Source organism: Gallinula chloropus (genome assembly GCF_964237585.1).
Source record: "Gallinula chloropus genome assembly, chromosome: 7".
In the NCBI taxonomy this organism is placed as follows: domain Eukaryota; kingdom Metazoa; phylum Chordata; class Aves; order Gruiformes; family Rallidae; genus Gallinula; species Gallinula chloropus.
Window position 1 is genome coordinate 13,810,368 of NC_140092.1, and position 21,517 is coordinate 13,831,884.

A 21,517-nucleotide genomic window follows, 5' to 3' on the forward strand; every position below is an offset into this window, starting at 1 on the left:
CACAAGGCTTCACTAGCACACTTCTATCAATTAGAATTAGAACTTAAAATCCTGTATCAACAGAAGCAGGTAGGACAGAAATACGACGCCTGATGTCTGATTAGGAAGGACACATCATTTACTGAGGGAAGGAAATCCAGGAGGAAAAGTAGGAAAAGCTGCTGTGTTATTTTTATGCAAACTCTTGCTGGTTTTAATGAATTTGTATGGAAGTCTCAAAACAAGAGTTAGATGTGTAAAGTAAGAACACTCCCAACAAAATTTCTAAAAAACAGTTTAAAAAATTCAACCTTTTTCTTCTGTGGTGTTTCATCCAACATGGCCAAAGTTTTAGCAAATTCTTCATCTTCATGCAGCTGTCTCTCCAGCTGAAAGGAAAAAAAATATTTTTAGGCTCATGTCTGACAAGTTTTAATTCTACTGTATCTTTTCTAAAGCTTAAGATGAAGAATTCATCTAATATAAGACAGCACATAGCTGGAAAAAGTGCATCTTACCAGAGGCAAATACATTTCTGAAAATGGCACTAAAGAATTACTTGTTTCCCTCAAACAGAGACTGAAGTCTACTGAGAAAAGTAGTTTGGATTTGTTACACAAATATTTAATTTTTTAAATATTTCTACTTACACAATCTGTTTTCTTTGACTGAAGAACCAGTAATCATGAATACTGCTCATGGAATCTGAGAAACTTATTCATGAATTGTAAAAAACAAAGCCAGGTTGGTTTCACTTTTATTTCACTTAAGAAACATGGCATCTGCAGTGACAACTGACCATCAGTTTAGCTTTCCTATACAGCACAGCCCCTTCTTCTATTACCTCTATTCCTCAATAGTGCATATTCTCGCCAATAAACACTGACTGTTGTTCTAACAAAACAACAAAAATAATTGTCTAGAAGTGCAGCATGCCATGCTGTAAGATTCAGAGAATGACTGCATAAAACCTCTATGCCACAGGGATTATTTTTCATGTTCACTGAATAACAAAATGCATCTGTGATTCCCTGTCACTTGAGAAAGGGAAAGACAGTGACTACCAAACACAAACCTGAGGCATGTAATAAGGCCCAAATAATGCCCAGAAAAATAACTGTGTGGCTATCATAGAACACGTTAGGTTGGAAGGGGCCTTTAAAGGTAGGTCATCTAGACCAACCACCCTGCAGTAAGCAAGGACATCTTCACTAGATCAGGTCACTCAGAGCCCCATCAAGCCTGACCTTGAATATCTCCAGGGATGGGGCCTCCACAACATCTCTGGACAACCTGTTCCAGTGATCTACCACCCTCACATTGAAAAAATTTTTCCCCAATACCCAACCTAAATCTCCCCTATTCTCATGTAAAACCATTACCCCTCCTCCTATCGCTCCATGCCCTCGTGAACAGTTCTTCCCCAGATTTCCTATAGGCACCTTTCAGGTATTGGAAAGCCACTAAGGTCCTCCCAGAGCCTTCTCTTCTGTCTCAGCCTTTTTTCATGGGAGAGGTGCTCCAGCCCTTTGATCACTTTCGTGGCCCCCTCCAGCCGTGCTCTAACAGGTCCATGTCTTTCTTGTGTTGAGGACTCCAAAGCTGGACTCAGTATTCTAAGTCACATCTCACCAGAGCAGAGTAGAGGGGCAGAATCACCTCTCTCAATCTGCTGGCCACACTACTTTTGATGCAGCCCAGGATGCAGTTGGCCTTCTGGGCTGCAGATGCACGTAAGCCACCAGTGTCCAGCTTCTCATCCATGAGTTACCCCCAAGTCCTTCTCAGAGCTGCTTTCTAGCACATCATCTCCTAACCTGTATGGATAACAGGGCTTGTCCTGACCCAGGTGCAGGACCCTGCACTTGGCTTTGTTGAACCTCATGACATTCACCTGGGCCCAACATCTCCAGCATGTCCAGGTCCCTCTGGATGGTATCCTGCCCCTGTGGCACATTAGCCTCACCACCCAGCTTGGTGTCATCAGCAAACTTGCTGAGGGTGCACTCAATCCCACTGTCAATATCATTAATAGAGATATCAAACAGAACCAGTCATAATGTTTGCACATTAAGGATCTAGATTAATTTTATTACACTTATTTAAAGCATACACGGAGAGTCAATCAATTTCTTAAGAAAAACAACTAAGTTTAAACTAACTGTTCTTAGCATAAAGCAACAAATTTATATAGAGAGCTTTTACCTCTGAATCTTCTTCAAGCTGCAGTTGCCTAGCAATGGCTTCATCGTCTAGTGTGCTGTCTCTGCTTTGTGAAGGCTATATTTAAGAAAAAAAGAAGACCAACAGTTCAGTTTCCCCAATACTGCATAAATTGTAAGAGTTTTATCTGTAGAAATTTATTCTGTATAGTCCTAGAAAGGGTCTGGGAATGGGACATGTGGTGTTTCATTCCTAGCTCTCTAGTCTAAACACTATTAAACGAGGCTGTTTTCAAGATATGTTATTGTTCAAAACGAAGCCATGCTATAAGGCAGCTTGAAACAGAAATTAAAATTACACTGTGATTGGGTTTTTGGGTTAGTTTTTTTGTTTGTTTGTTTCCTCCATGCTTTGTTTGGTGCTTTGTTATTCCAGGAATACGTGCCACAAAGCTTTGGAAAACAACATTCATCCTTTGCCTCCTGCCCTCTCCCTCCTACTATATGCTACCCCATCCACTCAATCTCAGAGATCTACTTAATTTTAAGAAAAGTCACTTAAGAAGCAATAGAGAAAACACTATTTTCAATACTGTGCTATCTTCTCAAAGACAGAAATCCTATTCTAAAATAGCATTTAGAATAGCCCACACCCCTCATCAGAATTAACTTACATTTGAGTGGTTATTAAACAGTAACATCAAGAAGGACAAGCAGTTAAGTACCTCCTTGCAGTCATTAAATGGCCATTTTAATCTGCCAAGAGACATACGAGCAACCTTAGCAAAACCAGTACTCACTTCTTTCCTTTTACTTGCCACCAGTTTCTTTTCTGATCTTTGGACATTACTTGCCCCAAAAAAATCAAGTGGCGATGTGGGAGTCTGTTTCACTGGAGACAATGGCTTGCTTTTAGCTCGTGGCTTTACATCTTCCTTTTTAACTGTAGCTGTTCCTGGACAACCAATCGCTGATGTCCCATTCTCCTTTGGTTTCAGGGAAATTCTTTTGTTGACAAAGTCATCTTCTTCATCTAAACATGAAGAACATTCTATTACTTTTGCTATGTAGAACTTTAGTTCTTGTCATGGAACTCTCAAGAGAGCTATCCTGGCAGATTACATCAACTGAGATCCTAAGAAAGTATTATAGATCTTTAGAAGTTATTTTTTCAAAAAGGCTGAGTTGCACATCACATAGTATTCAGCCTCTTTTAGTAGCACAGGTCAAGTCTGAATAGAGTACTGAAATAACAATGCATGATACCTGTTACTTGTGTTCAGACATGATCTCACATTTAGAGAGCTTTGCAAATAATGCCTTCACTTCTTACATATAGAACAAAAGAAAAAACAAACCTATGTCACTGAAATTTGAACCCTCTCCTTAACACAGCATCCATTTGAAGAGCACAATTCTTCCTTCACATAAAATGTGAAGTACAAAGCAACATGCATTTTATTACTTTACAGTATGCATTAACAGAGCAGCTAATACAGGCTTTGGAGACTTGTATATTCTTAAGAATCTCAAAATTTCACTATAAAGTATGGGAAAATATTAGGGTATACTTTCAAGAAGCTTCTTGAATAAGCTTATCAGTTATTTGTCAAGCACTGCTCACAGCTTATGAATGTTTTTTAGCAGAAACACTAACACCATGTCTTTCTTTTCCCCTTTTAGTCAGAGATTCTATGAGCTATTTCTACATCCTCTACATTTCTGCACTTAAACACACTCTCCTTCCAGCAAAGGAGCGCAGCAGTTACACAGAAACCAGACAAGAGGTCAGCATATAAAATAGGGGTGGTTTTTCCAATTTAAAAGGAGATAAAATGGCATACACGGTCTCATTAACAATTAACCCACAGACCACTGAACAAAAACTCAACCTTTCCCTTTCAGACTCTCCTGTAACAGGCAGGACATGGTCCTCCCCACAACAGAAGACAGAAAGTGTGTGTGAGAGCCATTTCATTCATTCTGGAGCTGAACTCTTCACTTGGTCAATCAACCAACAAGAAAAAAAAAACATACCAAGGACTTCAAAGAGTTGTGGCACGTTGTGAAGTCTCACTGACAGTTATACAAATGAAACCCTATCGCTGAAGCATGCAGAAACCTGTATGTATCACTGCCAAATAATCAGGTTAATATGACAGCACACAAGTCAAACATCACCAGACAAACTTCTTCGTGATAAAAGCACTTTCTTCATGAACTCTTCTAAAAACCCAACATCTGCAAGCACTCAGAAGCCAATTGCAAGAAAATCCCTAAAATGAACACTAGACACAGAAAGAATTAAGCACAAAGAACTGAAAGGAGCAGAAACACAGGCTGTCTCATTTGCATGCTGCTAACTGAAGTCTGGTTTTACTTTTCTCCTAATAGAGATGTTTCAGACACTCCCCATATCATAAACACAGCAATTCTAAGCTTGTTTTATAACAGAACTTGAATTGACAGCATTATTGTAAAAATATGTGCATTTTACCATCAATAATTTAACTCCCCGTATTTCCTTCCACACAAAAAGGTTATCTAACCTTAAAGAAGCTATCAAGAAAACGTCTTATGTCTGTAACGTCATTTTTCTTATCTACTAGACAGAGATAGAGGAAAACTATTTTTTGTTTCACCTTTGTTCAGTAGGTGGTAGTAACAACAGTGTTTTAGGGATCAGCTGGAGCTTTACACTCCTGAACAGTTCCTAAGCAGAACATAACAAGTAAAAAGGGGAATCCTGATTATTCTTGGGAAAGTTCAGAGAGAAAGAATAAGTATATCCTTGTTTTATTTTAAGGGGGGGAAACTGGCTCATCAGGTCAATCAATCAAAAACACCAAAAGATAAAAAAAAATTATCTATGAGAAAGCAGCATTTCAACCAATTCAATCCACAAAGTCATATATTGAAGAGAACATTCAAGCCCCAGCCCCTCAGTTGACTGCAGCAACTCTTACCACTAAGCTAAAAGCTTTACTATTCTCAATGAACTTTCCCTAGCAGCAGTAAATATTGCACTTAGCTCAATTTAACTATTACATACCTTGGAGACTGGAGCATCTAGTGTCCCAGGCTAATTTACAACAGTTTGAACTCTGAATAGGAGACTGCATATCTCAAATTTAATTTAAAAGTATTTTTACTCTTTTCAGTTTAACAAGATAATGTTTGCAGGACTAAAATGTACCTATTACTACAAATCAACAGCTAAATTAGTAACTTATTTTGTTACAGAAACAAGATACAAATTCCGTTCTGCTCCCTGGCTCCCACCTTTCCTTCAGCTAAAGGCTGTTCCATGCTAGAAAAGAATCTTCACTCATCACTATTTTTATCAGAAGATCTGCTAGCAATATTGATTTTTTAGTTATTCACTCATAACCATTTAAACAACAAAAATTAACAGGATATTGCTTTCTCTCAAGTAGAAAGAAGCACAGTAAATATAATTAGGTTTTAATTAAAAAAGATGTGGATTTGTGTCATTTATGATGCTAGTACTAAGCATTACCAATAATTAGTGCTTTAATTATGCCCTTCCTAGACACGGCAGCATTAAAAGCATTTATTGCCTGCAAGTGGTGGTTGAAAAAGGGCAAGAGAATCACAGCACTTATGAACAGTCATCTATAGAATTAAATAAAGAGCAGACAAAATAAGAACATAAAGCAATCATTAGGAAACAAAACCACCCCCATTCTATGAAGTGGCTTTGAAGAGATGCTTTAGAGGACAGGTATTCATGCTACAGCTTCATACCAGGTTCAAGAAATTCATAAACACATCACAAATTTGCATGACCTCCAGGTACTCCATTTGGAGCACTTAATAGCATCAACTTTTCCAGTAAAACCTTAACACTTCTTCCTTGAAACGAACTGCCACAGAGGTGAACAGCAACGTCAGTCACATGCTGAGTTTCCTTACAAGCATGAAGGTGACTTCACTTGCAACTTCAAAAAGTATCAAGAGTCCTAGTACTGCTGCTGGATTCCCAGTCCTAGACCTGCTGCTTCAGGTCAGCATTTCAACATGTGACCTGTAAAAGTCATGCCTCGTTCCTTAAAGCCAGCCAACAATTTGTGGAAAAATAAAAATCAAAATTCTTATTTTAGCTTAGAAAAATGGTAGATTAATTGTATTCTTATAGCAATTGCTCTGTGAACAGCTGAGATAGCCTTAAGAGGGGTCATGGACTTCACAAAGAAACAAAAACCAATTTTATAAACTAGTTCACTGTTATATGTTGCAAAAATCTTTGCATGGCAGAAGACAACTATTCCAAGAACAGCATTTCCTGTTTGCACTGACACATTTTTGTGTGCTACACCATGAAAAAATACCCTGAGTGTACACATTTGAGGGGCTTTTTTTCAGGATTAGCTCAGAATTGCAAACACAAATTAAGACTGTGTATTCTAGTCAAGTTTTCTGGAAATTAAGTAGATGCAACAAAGAGAAAGCTAACCATGATTAATGGAACAGACAGGGATGGCTACCAGGAGATTGCTTTTAATTATTTTGGATGCAAACACTACACATAAAGCAAGGACCTGTTATGCCAGGCAATGCACAAGACCAAACTTCCCTAGCAACAAACACCTGTTAACTCCTGAGCATTTTAAGAACTATTTAATGACATTAAAGCACATCTGGCTTTTATTTTATACACTGTTCTAGCAGAAGCATAATTAGGTTAATAAACTAAGGCCTGCAGCCCATCTGTAACTGTTTGTTATTCCTCTTCCTCTTTCCTATCCTCACCCTTTCTCAAGAGGCTTTCAGAGCAAACGTGTAGTTGTTTCCTAACCAAGCTCTATCAAAATTACCGAAGCTGTTTTAAATGTTTCATTAAATTTAGATAATTTTAAAAGGTTCAGACTCAGGAATGACCCCAGCCAATCTAAAAAGGGAGTGATCTTTTGCAGGAAGGGACAACAGCAACAATTACAGGCCAGATCTTCAGACAACCTTCAGAACAACATATTTTATTCACCTTAGTACATCAGTACAGAAATAATAAACAAAGTCATCAGTCAGGAACATAATCCCCTGGGATTCTATTCTACTTAGAATACAAAATACTTAATGGGGAGACAATCTGTTACCATGATGTTATAAAAACAACTCCAGATAAAGGCAAGAGATCTACATGTTACAAATAACTTGTATTTATTATGATAAAGGTTTACTAAACTGCTGTTTGTAGACTACTACATAAGAATTTCTATATGGAGCCAAAGGTCTATATCCTATCCAGAAGCCACTAAATCTACATTAACTGTATAAAACACAATATTCTGAACATTGTTCAGTTTCAATGGCACCACAGCTGCACAAGTACTTAAAACAGTTCCTGTCCTGAACTTTCAGGTTTAGGACAAGGACTGCTGTCCAAGCTAAACTTGAGGGTGAAGAAAAAAACCCTGTGTGTACAAAAAGAAGTCATTGTGTTGGGTTTTGATTATATAATATGCACTGGTCAGTATTCAATTTCAACACTTGGTAGGACTGAGTTTTGCATTCTCCTTTTGCTTAAAATAAATCTTTAAGAAGATTATAAGATGACCACCACTTCTCAAAAAACCCCCAAACCTAACACAGTAGGCCTATTCAAACTCAACCCACGTAGCTCTTTCCAAAAAGAACAGATGCCATGTGTTACTAGCAAAGTGCTTTGCTTTTTTAAAATCTTCCTCCACGTTTAAAAACACAGCACTTGCAACCTGCATTTCAAAGACTGGTCTGTACAGTCATTTAGATTTTATGTCATTTCTCAACAAGCTAGTTGATTTTAGATGTACTACAAACATGCACTTTAAACCACAATTGTCAGCACTTCGCCTATATCGACACGTCAAGGTTCCGTGCCGTTATAAAAATACAAAGCTTACCATAATCACACCAACTTTACTTCCCTGACATATCATTTACATTTGGATTTCCCAATTATCAAAGATAATATCAAGAAGTTGCCTCTGCTGTATTTTTCACTTTAAAACAGAAAGGTTCGGAGATCTAAGACCACCAAGCAATAACGGCCACGTCTAATTGTAATTATACACTTTAGTGCCAAACTACATAGTCCAGTACATACCAAATAAAGCTATACATATTTGGCTAAGAATTACCTTTTAAAAAATATCTTTAGAAAGAAGCTTTGGGAGCCTTAAAATACAGGAGAAGCTGAATATATCTGAACTGCAGGAAGTTATCTTCATCTACAAAACCACTGCTTGGAAGGAGTTGCTCTATTTGAAATGCCCTTGCCATAGAAATTTGCTGTATTACATGGATATGCAATTAGAAATAATCAGTCCATTAACTCTTCCCAGTTTATTCCAGAGAGTTTGATTCCCTTCAACTGGCTGCTTTGACCATAGCTTTATCTCACAAAAGCAGATCTGAATGCTCACCATGCAATGAAACTTCATGTTCTGGTTCAATTGCCTGAAGTTTACTTCATGATTGGAATATTCATTAATGCCAAATGAATATAATTAAGAAACAGGAGAAAAGTAAACTTGAAAAAAATCCAGGCAAGTACAAGTGCATTCATTTTTTTATCCAGCTGCAGCTCAGGCAGCTCAACATCCTGAGCCACACAGGACATAGTGTTCCTTTTCAGACCAAATGAACCAGTCTAGCAAAAACCACGTAATTCCTCTCTTACACTTTAAACTAGTCTAGGGGATTAACTCGGTCTTTTACAAATAAACCAACAAACATGAAGTATTACAGTCACAGAATGTTCATACAAGCAAGTGGGAACTAGGGAAGTTCACCTGCTAAAGTTTATAATTGAAATATTCTGAATGGTTACAGTAAGTTTATGGTATTTTTAAGCAAAGGTCACTTATGCAAGTGCTGAAAGAAGTTAAATGCAAAAGCTCTACAGCAAACATGAGCAGTGAGGTCTTCTCAAATTCTATTTACCTTCTCAAAGTAGTGTATATACTCCAGTGCAAAAATTTGCCATCTCTTTTCACATACTTTGTGAAAAAAAATTAAAGCCTACAAGAAACCTCTAAAAAAACCCCAAACCTCCTATATCTTAAAAAACTAACTACTGAAAAACTACAAACCAAACAACATAATAGGTGCACCACATAATACCTCTACCATTAAAAACCCCAGTCAATGAACTCTGAACCATAACTGGCATGAGGAAAAAAAAATCTACTTGCAAATAAGTTACTGTTATGTACCCATTTAGGTGCTATGGATACAAGTATATAAATTACTGATGTAGTAAAGGTGGTGTTGTTTTTCAATGGCATAGCAAATTTGCAAACAGAACCTACGTATTTTTATGTAAAATTTTACTCCAAAGACTCCCAAGTACTACCTCTATGTTACGATCATAGGTCTGACCTTAAAGATGAGCACACAGCACAGAAGAAATAAGGGTTTATTTGCACTTACAGGACTAAAAACATTAAAATCTGGTTCTGTATCAAAAAGATTTTTTTAAAAATTCAACCTAATCTTCAAGCGGGTTCAGGAGTCATTCTGGAGATGGAAAGGAAAACAGCCATCGATTGACAGAAAAGAAAAAGGCTGTTCCCTATATTATGATTTCCATGGTACTATTCTAAACGCTTTCCTTTTGAGATCTCAATTTCCATTTTAAACTAAACCTGTTTCCTTTTCTAAATAGATTTTAAAAACTGTTTGGGCTTTAAAATATTGAAAGCAACCTACAGAATCAACAGCTTGCACACAGAAGTAATTCCCTCAAGGAGGAACAAGCATGAAGTACACACACTTTTTTTTCCTGCAGTTTGTAGTCCCCCCAACCTCTCCCCCCATATATTCTTTACATTAAAAGAGTCCATACCCAGCAAGCACATTCACAAGCTATCCTCTTCTTGTCCCATCTTTAAGCTCTCAAGGAACAAGTTTCCACTAACCTGCAATCCTACTCGGTTTCTACAACCTTGTTTTTTCTACCTTTATAAGTAACTCAGTCTTCCACTAGGCTTTTTTTTTCCCCCCTTAAGATATGTTTTACAATATTCAAATGATCAAGGCAATTGCTATATGTGCATAATTACTGCTACATGGTACGTATGAAAGATTATTAACCAAAAGTGAAGTCACAACTCCTGCCAAATAACCACTTGTGATGAAAACAGGCAAGATTCACATCGTGACAACAGGTCATCTTGTACAGTTCCAGCTTCCATGGACTTTTTTTGACTTTTGAATGAAGTTACTTTAACAAGCACAACAAACACTTGTATTTCTTCCAATACACCAAGACTGTTTTTCTGTCAATAAAAAAGGCTTTTTTTCCTTGCTAGCTGCTAGAGTAACTTAAACTTTGTCCATCAGTAAAAATAATAAACTCATTTTCACTAGCAACAAAATACTCTTATACAATTACAAAGAGCAATTACTCTGGCTTTTTTTTCCCTTTTTAAAATGCAACTTCACAAGCTAATAATAAAGCAGCACAACAATCAACACCCCTGTAGAAACAAAAAAAAATGAATTCCATCAACATTTTTGAAAAAAGCTGTATCCCACCCCACATGGTTATAGGGAAGAGATAAAAAGAAATTCAGGAAGAAAGTTTCAACTGAAATTACGAAATAGATTGAGGCAATTCTGTACTACCTGATACCAGAAGGCTCTTTCAAACACACTGCTATGGGACAGAGCCTTTGAGAATGAGATTCTGACTTTTGAGCAAGTCCAACAACAAGCATATTCTTAAATTTTCAGCTGCATAACACCAAAAAGAAAAGTTTGATGCCTACAAATTCAGTTATGATCTTTTATACCTATTATTTCTGCATTCTTATTCTTGTAAAATGTTTCTCTGAAGCCAATAGCTGTATCATTACCATTAAAACACATGCAGCTTGTCTTTCCCAGTATTAGGTTTTATGGCCATATTTAAGAATATATCAAACAATCCACCCCATTTGTAACATAAGATACAATGACATATTTCTTCCATTACCTGTCTCTGAAATATAAACAACAGGATCCTGCTTTAGAACTTTAGCAGGTTTTGAAGTAGCTCCTTTTTTCTCAGGTGGCTTCTTGGATTTTTTCACTGACTGCACCTCCTCTTCTGAATCTGTATTTTGACCACATATGTACAGGCTTTAAGTAACAGATCACATAACATTAACTAACATGTTCAGATATATTTTTCTCACTCAGCTGAATGTATCCCATGAAAGGTCAGAGCACAGCTTTGTTCTTCTCTACCAGCTAATAGTCCAGCCATCATTTATTCCAGCATATACATCACCAAATCAAAGTTTGGTCAGAACTCAGTCTAGACAGTGCTGTTTGTTACATAGAAGCATTTTGCTACTTCTTCCAAAAACTGCTATGCCTGTATAAAAACCTTTACAAATAGGAATGCAACTGCCAGAGTACCACATCAGATTACTAAAAAACAAAACAAATATCACAAAAAAAAACCCAAACCACCACAGCAGGCTTTTAACATAGATTCATTAGCCTGATTATATTTACATAGTATTATATTATGCTGATATATTCCACAACACCTATTCCAAAAGCTAAAAGGCTAGAATAGATCGCACTGATTCTTCAGATCATTGTTAGACTGCCATTCACCAGATCCCAAAGGTTGTTAAGATGCCAACCTTACACCACTGTACATTATATATCCCAACATCCAAATGATTAAGCAGGACAAGCAAAGTCAAGACAACTAGCAAGTTTAACAGAGAACAACCCTTCAGAACCTACCTTTTTCCATGATAAACTCTAATATATATTGTAATTATAGGAAAAAAAAGCAGCACATTTTTGCATCTTCAAGAACTTTGAGCATTATTTCTCTTTTGCTCTTCTACTACTAATGACCTAGATTTTATAAAATCTCCAGGCAGCATCAGTACTTCAAGAGTAGCAGTTGAGTTATAGATTACTCCACCTTTTAACGCAGGAATATTTCTACTGCTCTTCCTCCTTGCTAAACAGGAACTTTTTATAGAATAGTTTATTTGAAGATTTAAATCCATTTTTCTATATGTAACAGCATTATTCTGACAAAGGTTTGTGTTATATTTTTTCTTCTACATGTGAAGCAGTTGTCTACTGTTAAGAAGATTGCTTCTAAAAATTCAAGCTGAAGGCTTCAGTAGGAGTCAAAACTCTTAGAAACTCCTGCAATCTTTTCTAGTTGCACAGTATTCAAAATTCAGAATCCAATCAGGGATTAAATGATGTAACAGCTCACAGTTTAATTTAAAAGCTTGAAATTTATTAACAGGCAACAATTTGCAGGTTGGCTTGACAATTTTGTCGTCTTTTGGTTATTTGTTTTATTGTTGTGGGTTTTTTTAAGATATAAATGCTATAAAACAGATTTCCCTTACAGTATTCCAAATAATATTTTTTAAATGTGATAACAGTGCTTTGAATTATATTCAGTGTGTTCCATACAGTGAATTTAAAATTATGGGATGAACATTTATGAGATTTTTATTTTAAAAGACACATATGGAAACACAAGTTAGCCTTTTAAAACACATCTCCTATATTACATTCATGCAGTGTACAGAAATGTGAAGTTATGGGATCAGCCTCCAAGACCAAACATAGTATGCTATTCATCCCTAGCAGAAAAGGAAACCTAAAACTCCCAGCAATTTATATGCATCTTCATAAGAAAAAAGTTCAGACAGTAAATTCTGTCAAAAGCTCAAAACATTTTTTGTAGGGTTTTTTTTTTGTACATTTGGGGTTTTTTTCCAGATGTTTTCATAAAAGTTGCTTTGCACTGTACATTACATACATGGCACACACTGTGCTCATTATCATCAAATATATTTAGCTATCCAGCAATAATTACTGAGAAAAACATTTTTAGTTTACTAAAAAAACCCAACACTCCCCCTCACTCCCCCAGAACCAAAACACCACCCATAAGAAAACCCACATACTCAAAACACAGCTCACTTTCAAAAGGCCCATTTACCTAACTGATCTTGAATGCTGATGCAAGAGATACAAAGGAGCATTCAGAAATAACTGTGATCACTACCTGAATCGTAGATTATTCTTCTTTTCTTGTTTGGTCGCTTCGGTCTGGACTCATCTTCACTAGGTGAATTATTCACCTAAGAGTAACAGTCCATTAGTTCAACCAGTAAACGGGTCCTTCAAGCTTTTACTCATTTACACATTCAGATTTCTGAGTATCAAACAAATTCTGACAGATTTTTTTTTTTATTTCCCAATGTTACATTTACCAACAGTCTTGTGCTAACTCACAAGTGGGATGCAGGGCAGAGAAAATAAGGAAGAAACTGCAGTGGTAACGATAAATGTGCTTCAAGCAAGCCATAGATGATTATGTTGAGAATAATTTTCAAGTTTAATGCAAATTAAAGTAAATTAGGCAGATTTTCAAGTGCTTCCAACTTTTAATCCAAACAGAGAAACTGCATGGTTCTACCAGAAATAGAGAAGGGACAGGCCAGTAAGTTACTTGTACAGAATTCAATTTGGGTTCCATTATGGATATAGCTTTGCTGTCACCACCAGAATTCAATACAGCTTAGAATAGAACACTTTTAAGTGAAAAAGGAAGAAAACATACACAACAGCTGAAGCTAGACTGATTTCCTAACTCAGCCTCCTGGTCACTTACAGCTTCTCCTCTCACTCATTAAGCGCGACAACTCCCATAAGAGATCACACCAACAGTCACAGTGGACAAATATGTTCTGTCTAGCAGCAGCTTGTATTAAACTGTCCCAAGGAACTGGATTTTTTTGGTGGGGTTTTTTTTTAAGGCATTGACAAGCTTTAGACATTTAGAAAAATCACAAGCCACGCAGGTAGGAAGTTTCCTGTGCCTAACAAACCACCAAGTATGCTTGCATTCTAGTCACCATCAGCTGTAAATGCATCTATATATATATATACATTCTTTATCTAGAATTATATGTTATAAACTTATAAATATTTAAATTTATAAGTTATAAACGTTTTATAACCCACATTCAATTCCAATCCAAAACTTGTTAAATCCCTGAGTGCAAAGTACAACTAACAGATCACACAAGACAATAGCTATTGTCTTTCAGCTCCCACAAATGGGCCTCTATTTTCAGATTCAAACAGTGAAATTATGCAGCCAAAATATATTTTTAAAGTAACATCTTAGATCTTGATTGTGATGCTTCACATTGAAATTTCTATCCTATTAGAAAGCTTTCCATTCTCTACATGTTTGTAAAGCTCCCTCTAGGCACTTCTTCCTTTTTTTACACCACAATTACTATGAAAAACACCGAGGCTAGAACACCATCTAATTTTAACCTGTCATTTTTACAGTGGTTGGTCTTTGCAATAGGTTTTCCTAGGTGACCCTGTCTGAGAGTCAGTGTTATTGCTTCCCTCACCTGTTTAGGTTTCTGAACAACTAGTCAAAAAAACTGGTCAGAGGGCACCGACACCACAGATTTCACTATACATGAAAGCATGGTATCTTTATGGTATGTCTACATCTACTGTGCATAAGCATCAGTCTTACTTAAATTATAAGGTAAACAAGCAGAGCTACTTAGAGAACCATGGGCTATAGCTGAAATAGCTTCAAATGCATCAAATTATTTCCTTGGTAGCCCCTAACAGTAACAACTTTTACCTCTCCTCTACAAGCCAAACAATTTTAAAACTAGCAATTTTCTTCACCTACAAAACCCCAATGCCAGGCATTATCAAATGGTAGTTTCCTTCCATGCCTATGATTGACACACCTGAGAAGAACCATGACTTCAAAAAATGCTAGAGGTACAAACAAGCCTACACAAGAGAAACCAAGCACTTAATAAGAAAAGCAAAACTAACCTTAGTCTCTTTTCCCTTTTTCTTCCCACTTGAAGGTCCTTCACCATTTTTAATTTTTTCACTCTTTTTCACACTGTCACAATCCTGTTGCTTTCTAGAAGGTACAACACCAAAGAATTTCCGGATATCCTAGTGGAAAACAGATTTACACATTTACAATTTTTTTAGTACAGATAGCTTTTAGAAGTTTCACATGATAGACAAGGAAAACATGTAAATTACTTCCAAACCAGCTGTTACATTTGTTGATCTTGAAATTTTGTTTACAGTTAAGAAAACAAAGACTAGCTCAAGATAGCTGCTGACACCTCACCACCTTTCTCTTGTCTTTGAACCATAAAAAGTTTATTTTTCCCTTAGTTGGACATCACCAATATACACCTCAGAACAAACTTCATAAGCAATGAAACAATGACTCAAGGTGCATAACTTTTATTTCCAATTAATTATTATAAACTTAAGCCAAAGTATTTCTATAGTAAAAGTTACCAAACTTGGGTATGATGTACTGTAAAACACAAGAAGATTTGAAATGCACCAAGATCTAGAAAGCAGTAGTGAGACATATCCCATCTTTCAACTTGTTATAAGTTTAGGACAGTAACTCTCGTGCCACTAAAAAAAAAAAGAATTAGCCAGACAGAAATATATTATAACTTAAACAAAGAGAAAGAACTTAATATGAAGAGCTCCAAACAGTCTAGTTTGTAACCTTATTATCTGACCACAGCATAACCATAAGAAAACTTTCTAGGCACATAAAATCATTAAATAAAGCTTTATTTTTTTTTAAAAAAAAGGCAGAACTCTTGTACGCACAAAACCAAATCTGACAACCGTTGAAAAAAATAGTATCTCAGTTTTATTAAAAATAAATGAAGAGAACACATACCCGGCTGGAATTGCTGCCTCCAGGGACAGCAGCCATTTTAGAGAGAGAACATAACCCTAATTGCCAAAATATATAGCCAGCTCAGGGTGAGGCTCAGGACACGTTCTACCCAGCTGACAGCTATTGCCCATCATAGAGTTCACCTGGGGAAGTGTTTATCATTACAGGGAGCTACATGTAAAGTAGGAAACCCCTATAGGAGGAATCTCCACAGAAGTCTGATCAGAGGGAGCGTTTCGGGCTCCTTTTCTCTTACCAGTGAGTTCCCAGGTGGTTTGGATTATCAGAGCCTATAGGGCTTAAAAATCAATGGAAAATGTAATTTGAAAGCATACACAAAATATGGGATACATACAGGTGTATTTGATGTATTTAGCTTAAAACAATTTTCTGGAATCAGCAATGTTACTTATTTCCTGTAAAAAGTTAGACTCTATATTTTTCCTGCATAATATAACATAGACTCAGCAAACAGACAACGGTAGATTGAGAAGCCTTTTTCCTTGGTGAGACTTCACACATTCCCATCTATGGAATCTATGCCTTGAGGCACAAATTCTCAACGCTGCTATTTTACAGCTCTGAAATTTTGACTGCTGATATCTACAGCTAACAGTTTCAATAAAGCATCTATTTAAAAATTCTCAGAGCAAATTCATAGACTTGATCAGGCAATCGTTATTACTGACTTCTTTTTAGGCTTGAGGCAGCACAGGCAACAGAAAAACATTACAAGTCTCCTACTGTGAATGTTACAGCACACAATCCACATAGAGATTTCTGAAAAAAGGTTTGGTTTAAGGTAGCAAATTTTAATTTCCCAGAGTGACCATCTACTTCTGACTGACTAAACTACACAGCCCTAAGCTACAGAGGAAAAGCGACATCTACGCACAATCTTCTTCGCCCTTCAAAGTTGAGTCCTACAATCTGCTTCAGCAATCCCGCTCTTTGGAAGAAAAGGTAACCTTGTCAGCCACTGCTGGACTACAACAGATGGTAAATGTGGAATTGCTTAGGAGAAAAGTATGCCACAGTGCAACAATAAAGATATACCTCAGTGAAGCTTTTATCCGAGATTTGCAAGAGCCAGATTTTTTTCATGTCAGTTGTTAAGAGAGACAAACCCTTAGTTCACTGCGTAACTAACTGCAACATAAATATCTATCAGACTGATTTCCATCCAGCACTCTGAAGACCATTTATAAACTGTTACACAAGCTTATATCCCACACAGGATTGCTTGCCTCCATTCTGGGTTTATCTATGTAACATACTCAGACAGACCATCTTATTGGTACATGCACACACACAAGTTCACTAGGCAGAAAAACTGCCTACACACAGCTTTTATCTGTGCTAGTCAAACAAGGAAAGGCGTGTACCAATGTAACTGGCAAGTTTTCTTCTGGTACATTCCCCCCAAAACCACAGGAGCCATCAGCCTTGTGTACGCTGGAGATACACTCACCAGCATGCCTGTCCCAGGTGATCCCCTTGCCCAGAAAGCTAAAATTAAAGAGTCAAAGTTGTATTGGTGTGGTTCCCCATGGGTGCTTCAGGAGTACAGAAGCACAAGTTTGGAAAAGACCTTTAAGATCATCAAGTGCAACCATTCCTGTCCTAAGCTAAACCATATTCCTAAGTACCTCATTTACCCTTTTTTTAAACACATCCAGGGATGGTGACTCAACCCCTCCCTGGGCAGCCTGTTCCAGCCCCAACAACTCTTTCAGTAAAAAATTTTTTTCTAATATCTAATCTGAACCTGGCCTGGCACAGCTTCATGCCATTTCCCATTGTCCTGTCACCTGTCTGAAGAGACCATCGCCCACCTCCCTTCAGGTCGTTGTAGGTGGTGAGAACGTCTCCCCTCAGCCTCCTCTTCTCCAGGCTAACCAGCCCCAGATCCCTCAGCCGTTCCTCATAGGATTTGCCCTCCAGCCCCTTCACCAGCCTGGTTGCCCTTCTCTGCACTTGCTCAAGGACCTCAATGTCCTTCTTATGGTGAGGAGCCCAGAACTGGACACAGTACACTGCCCAGGCCAGTGGCAGCCAGTTTCTCAATCAGAATGCTGTGAGAAACCATGTCAAAGGCTTTACTGAAGTCCAGGTAGACACATCCACAGCCTTCCCCTTGTCCATTAAGCGGGTCACCTTGTCATAGAAGGTGATCAGGTTAGTTTGACAGGATCTGCCTTTTGTAAACCCATGTTGACTAGGCCTGATCCCCTGGCCATCAGGCATGTGCTGCATGACAGCTCCCAAGATGACCCTCTCCATGATCTTCCCCGGGACTGAGGTCAGACTGACAGGCCTGTAGTTCCCCAGATCCTCCTTCCCATCCTTCCAACCCTTCTTATATACGGGTGTAACACCTGCCAGCCTCCAATCGAGTGAAACTTCCCCAGTCTGCCAGGATTGCTGATAGATCAGATCATGGAAGTGACAAGTGACAAGTCATGTTAACTCTGAGCAGTTCCACCTAAGAGGTGGAACTAAGAAAGAACTTCTAATGGCTCTTACTAAATTCTGAGGTAATTAGTACATAGCTTCTGAACAGCCTATAAAGCTGTGTTCAGGTGCACTGCTTCCTCCTGAGCTATCTTAGTAATGGTATGATCTCAGTAATAGCTGTGCCACCTAGTTCTTGCTAGTTTTGACTACTGCTTCAAATCCTCCAATGTATGCAATACTAGAACACCATCACAATTAATCATGTCAGATTGCAAATTTTGTCTTGAGAGCTTTCTATTTGTCCTTTCTACTGAACGACATGAATAGAAACTGAAACCTACAGTAGTAGAAAGACTGGTTACTCAAAGAGCTTGTATGGGTGACTTTTAAGATCTTAGTAAGGGTCTTTTTTGAGACACAGCTCAAAAAAAGTCAGTTATAAATGTCATAAACTCTGCACTTTTTTATTTCCCCTGCATTTCAAAGGCATTCTAAACCCAAGATTAGCTACTCCAACACTTTATGATAGACCCCTCTCAACCTCACCATAACAGGCACTGTTTTTAGAAGACTAGTATTCAGTAAGGCAGAATATTCTCCAAAGTAGCATCATATAATTCCATTTGCACCTCAAAATACAAGACAGAAAACTGAATTTCACCCACCTAGATCAATGACTGCAATAGAAAGTAATTCACTTTATTTCAGGCATTCTTAAGTGTGTCCATGAGGGCCCTGCATCAAAAGAATAATTTCTTTGTAGTCTGCCTATTTCAGTGCAAGTTTAGTCCAAATATCACCTCTGATATCCGGTGCGTCCAGAAAAATTGCACTAGCTGAAATCAAGTTTATTGTATTGCTTCAGTGAAACCACTAATACTTGCTTGTATATGACACTTAATTAATGTTTACCAATAGTGGTAACTGCAGCACAGGTACTACACAGTATTTTTTAAACAGTATCACAGTTTTAAGTACAAACCAGCTGATGCTACAGCTCCAACCACATGAATGGTTCAGCTAGCAGCCACTCCTTGAGTGAGTCACTCCCCTCAGGTGTACCAGTATAGCTCTCTGTTTGGGAACTGGGTCAGGCCATTAATCTGGGTTAAAAACCAATCAATCCCTTCTAAGACAAATCAGTTAATTGTGTAGCTCTACACACATCAGTTCAGCACAACTGCTTCTTATATTTGGCACTACATGAAAAAGTTACTTTGCAAGGGTATGATATTAAATTCCAATATACTTGTGCTGTCACTATACACAGAGCAGGCTACACAGCTACTACTATCACTGTATTTTTGTCTCTATCTCCATAGCTGCCGCAGTGATGGCTGTACAGCATCTTCAGCACAGAAAAGGGAATGGGCTGAGGTAACTCAATCCTCTCCTCAAAATGATGGTTGTCTTCCTCCCTTCTAGGAAAGCGCCATGACATTGAGAGATATGTGACATTCAGAAGATTACACAGAGGCAGAAAATCTCTGTCCCAGGAAGGCTGGAAAAGAGGAAGCAAGTCTTCCAGTAAGATCAGTTTTCTAAAGAGGTGATGGCAGGACAACAGGAGAAGCAGTCTTGTCCTCGTACATCAATTTAGTCATGTGCCACCCCTAACAAACTCTGAAAATACCAGATTTACAGTTTCAGGATTCTTTTTGCTGGCAGACCTGTCAGTGCTGTGAAAGACTGAGATTGTACCTCCCACTACTGCTGAGCATCAGGTGTCACAAATAAATAAGGTTAAACTCTGTGAGGAGTCCAAAACCAAAGTTGAACCTAACTGGCTCTGAACAGCGTTTGTCGTTAAGCCAGGACTGCATGTGCACAGACACTCCACCTGAGCGAAGCACGTTCGTCTGAGCCAGAGATGAAGCAGGGAAACCATCTCATAATGGCCGTGCAGGTGCGCAACCTCTGGAGAGCTTTCAAACACCTATGCATGTACATTTACCCACCCTCTACACCCTACCGAGGGTTGCATCCTTCATTATTTAAGGCAAGTGCCTACTTCTAGGCTTCCCAGTTCTTCTTTCTGCAACCGAGCGGCAGCAGTGCCTCGCGTACGCCCTTACTGACGTTGAGGGGAGAGGTAAAACTCGGGCAGACCGCGCTCACAGACAGTGGGCAGCTCGCCCGCCTTTCCCCCGCCCGACGGACAAGCCCACGGTCCGCGCCTAACTCGCCACCCGGCTCCGGGTGAGGGGCGGGAAACTGCAGAGCCTCAGACGCTTCCCCCTCGGCTCCAGGGCACAACCGCGGCCGCTTCCTGGGCTGGGAGGGTGTTCCTAGCAGGCGCTGGCAGCCGGGCCGCGGCCCCTCAGGGCGGGAGCGGCGGGGAGCGCGCGAACTCTGCCGGAGGGGAGGCGCGGCCTCTGCTCCGCAGCCTCGCCTCCGCTCCCGCGCGCGCGGGCCTCCGCCGCTGCGCCACAGCGCGGGGCCATCCGCTCACCGGGCGGAGGACGCCGGCTGGGCAGAGCTGGGCTCAGCCCGCCACGGACTCCGCCGTCCCCGAGGCTGCAGTCACGCGTGGCGGAAGACGCCCATCCAGCCCCGCCGCTGGCGGGACACTGCGCAACGCACCCCTCCTCCCCCCCCCCAGCCCGGGGGAGATACCGCGGAGGGGAGCGGGGGGAGGCAGCCCCGCCACCCCCGGTGCGGCGCGCTCACCATGCTGCCGGCGGCGGTTTATCTCGCTAGCGGGACGCCTCCAGCTCCATGCCTCCCACCCCCCTCCTTCGCGCCAACTCCCGTAACCCGCCGCGCAGAGCTGCCGTCACAGCCGCGACGGGCGGAGCAGGGGCACCGGACCGGCCCAGCGGGGAGGAGCGGCGGCGCAGGGCGTGACGCTGCTGCATGCGGCGGCCGGAGGCCTCCGCTGGCCGCCCGCGCTTGGCCCTGTTTCTCCTCCTTCCTGCAGACCGTAACGGTCACCCCCACTGTGGGGGGGTTTAACCGCTTTTACCCGCTCCGCCGAATCTCGGCAGGAAGCTCGGGCAGCTACTGCGCGTCCTGGCCTGTTGGTAAAGGGAGCGTGTGTGCAGCGCCTCACCTCAAAATGGTGGGCTGCTGACTGCCTCAGCTCCGCGAGGAGAAGCCGTGTCTTCGGTCGCCTGTGAGAGAGGAGAGCTGCCAGCCCTACCAGCTCTAACAGACAAGCAAACAG

The 21,517-nt window shown here is 39.6% G+C and overlaps 1 protein-coding gene across 1 annotated transcript in view; it reads right to left on the bottom strand.

The window, feature by feature from the left end:
* Positions 1 to 21,131, bottom strand: part of RFC1 (replication factor C subunit 1) — a 35,531-nt gene extending 14,400 nt beyond the window's left edge. The window contains exons 1-7 of the mRNA XM_084266877.1: positions 21,022 to 21,131; positions 15,003 to 15,131; positions 13,189 to 13,264; positions 11,122 to 11,241; positions 2,942 to 3,174; positions 2,185 to 2,259; positions 291 to 368 (exon numbers count right to left, since the gene is read on the bottom strand). Coding sequence (XP_084123003.1) covers positions 291 to 368; positions 2,185 to 2,259; positions 2,942 to 3,174; positions 11,122 to 11,241; positions 13,189 to 13,264; positions 15,003 to 15,131; positions 21,022 to 21,024 — 714 coding nt within the window. The 5' untranslated portion in view covers positions 21,025 to 21,131. The remainder of the gene's footprint in view (positions 1 to 290; positions 369 to 2,184; positions 2,260 to 2,941; positions 3,175 to 11,121; positions 11,242 to 13,188; positions 13,265 to 15,002; positions 15,132 to 21,021) is intronic.
* Positions 21,132 to 21,517: the final 386 nt, after the last annotated feature.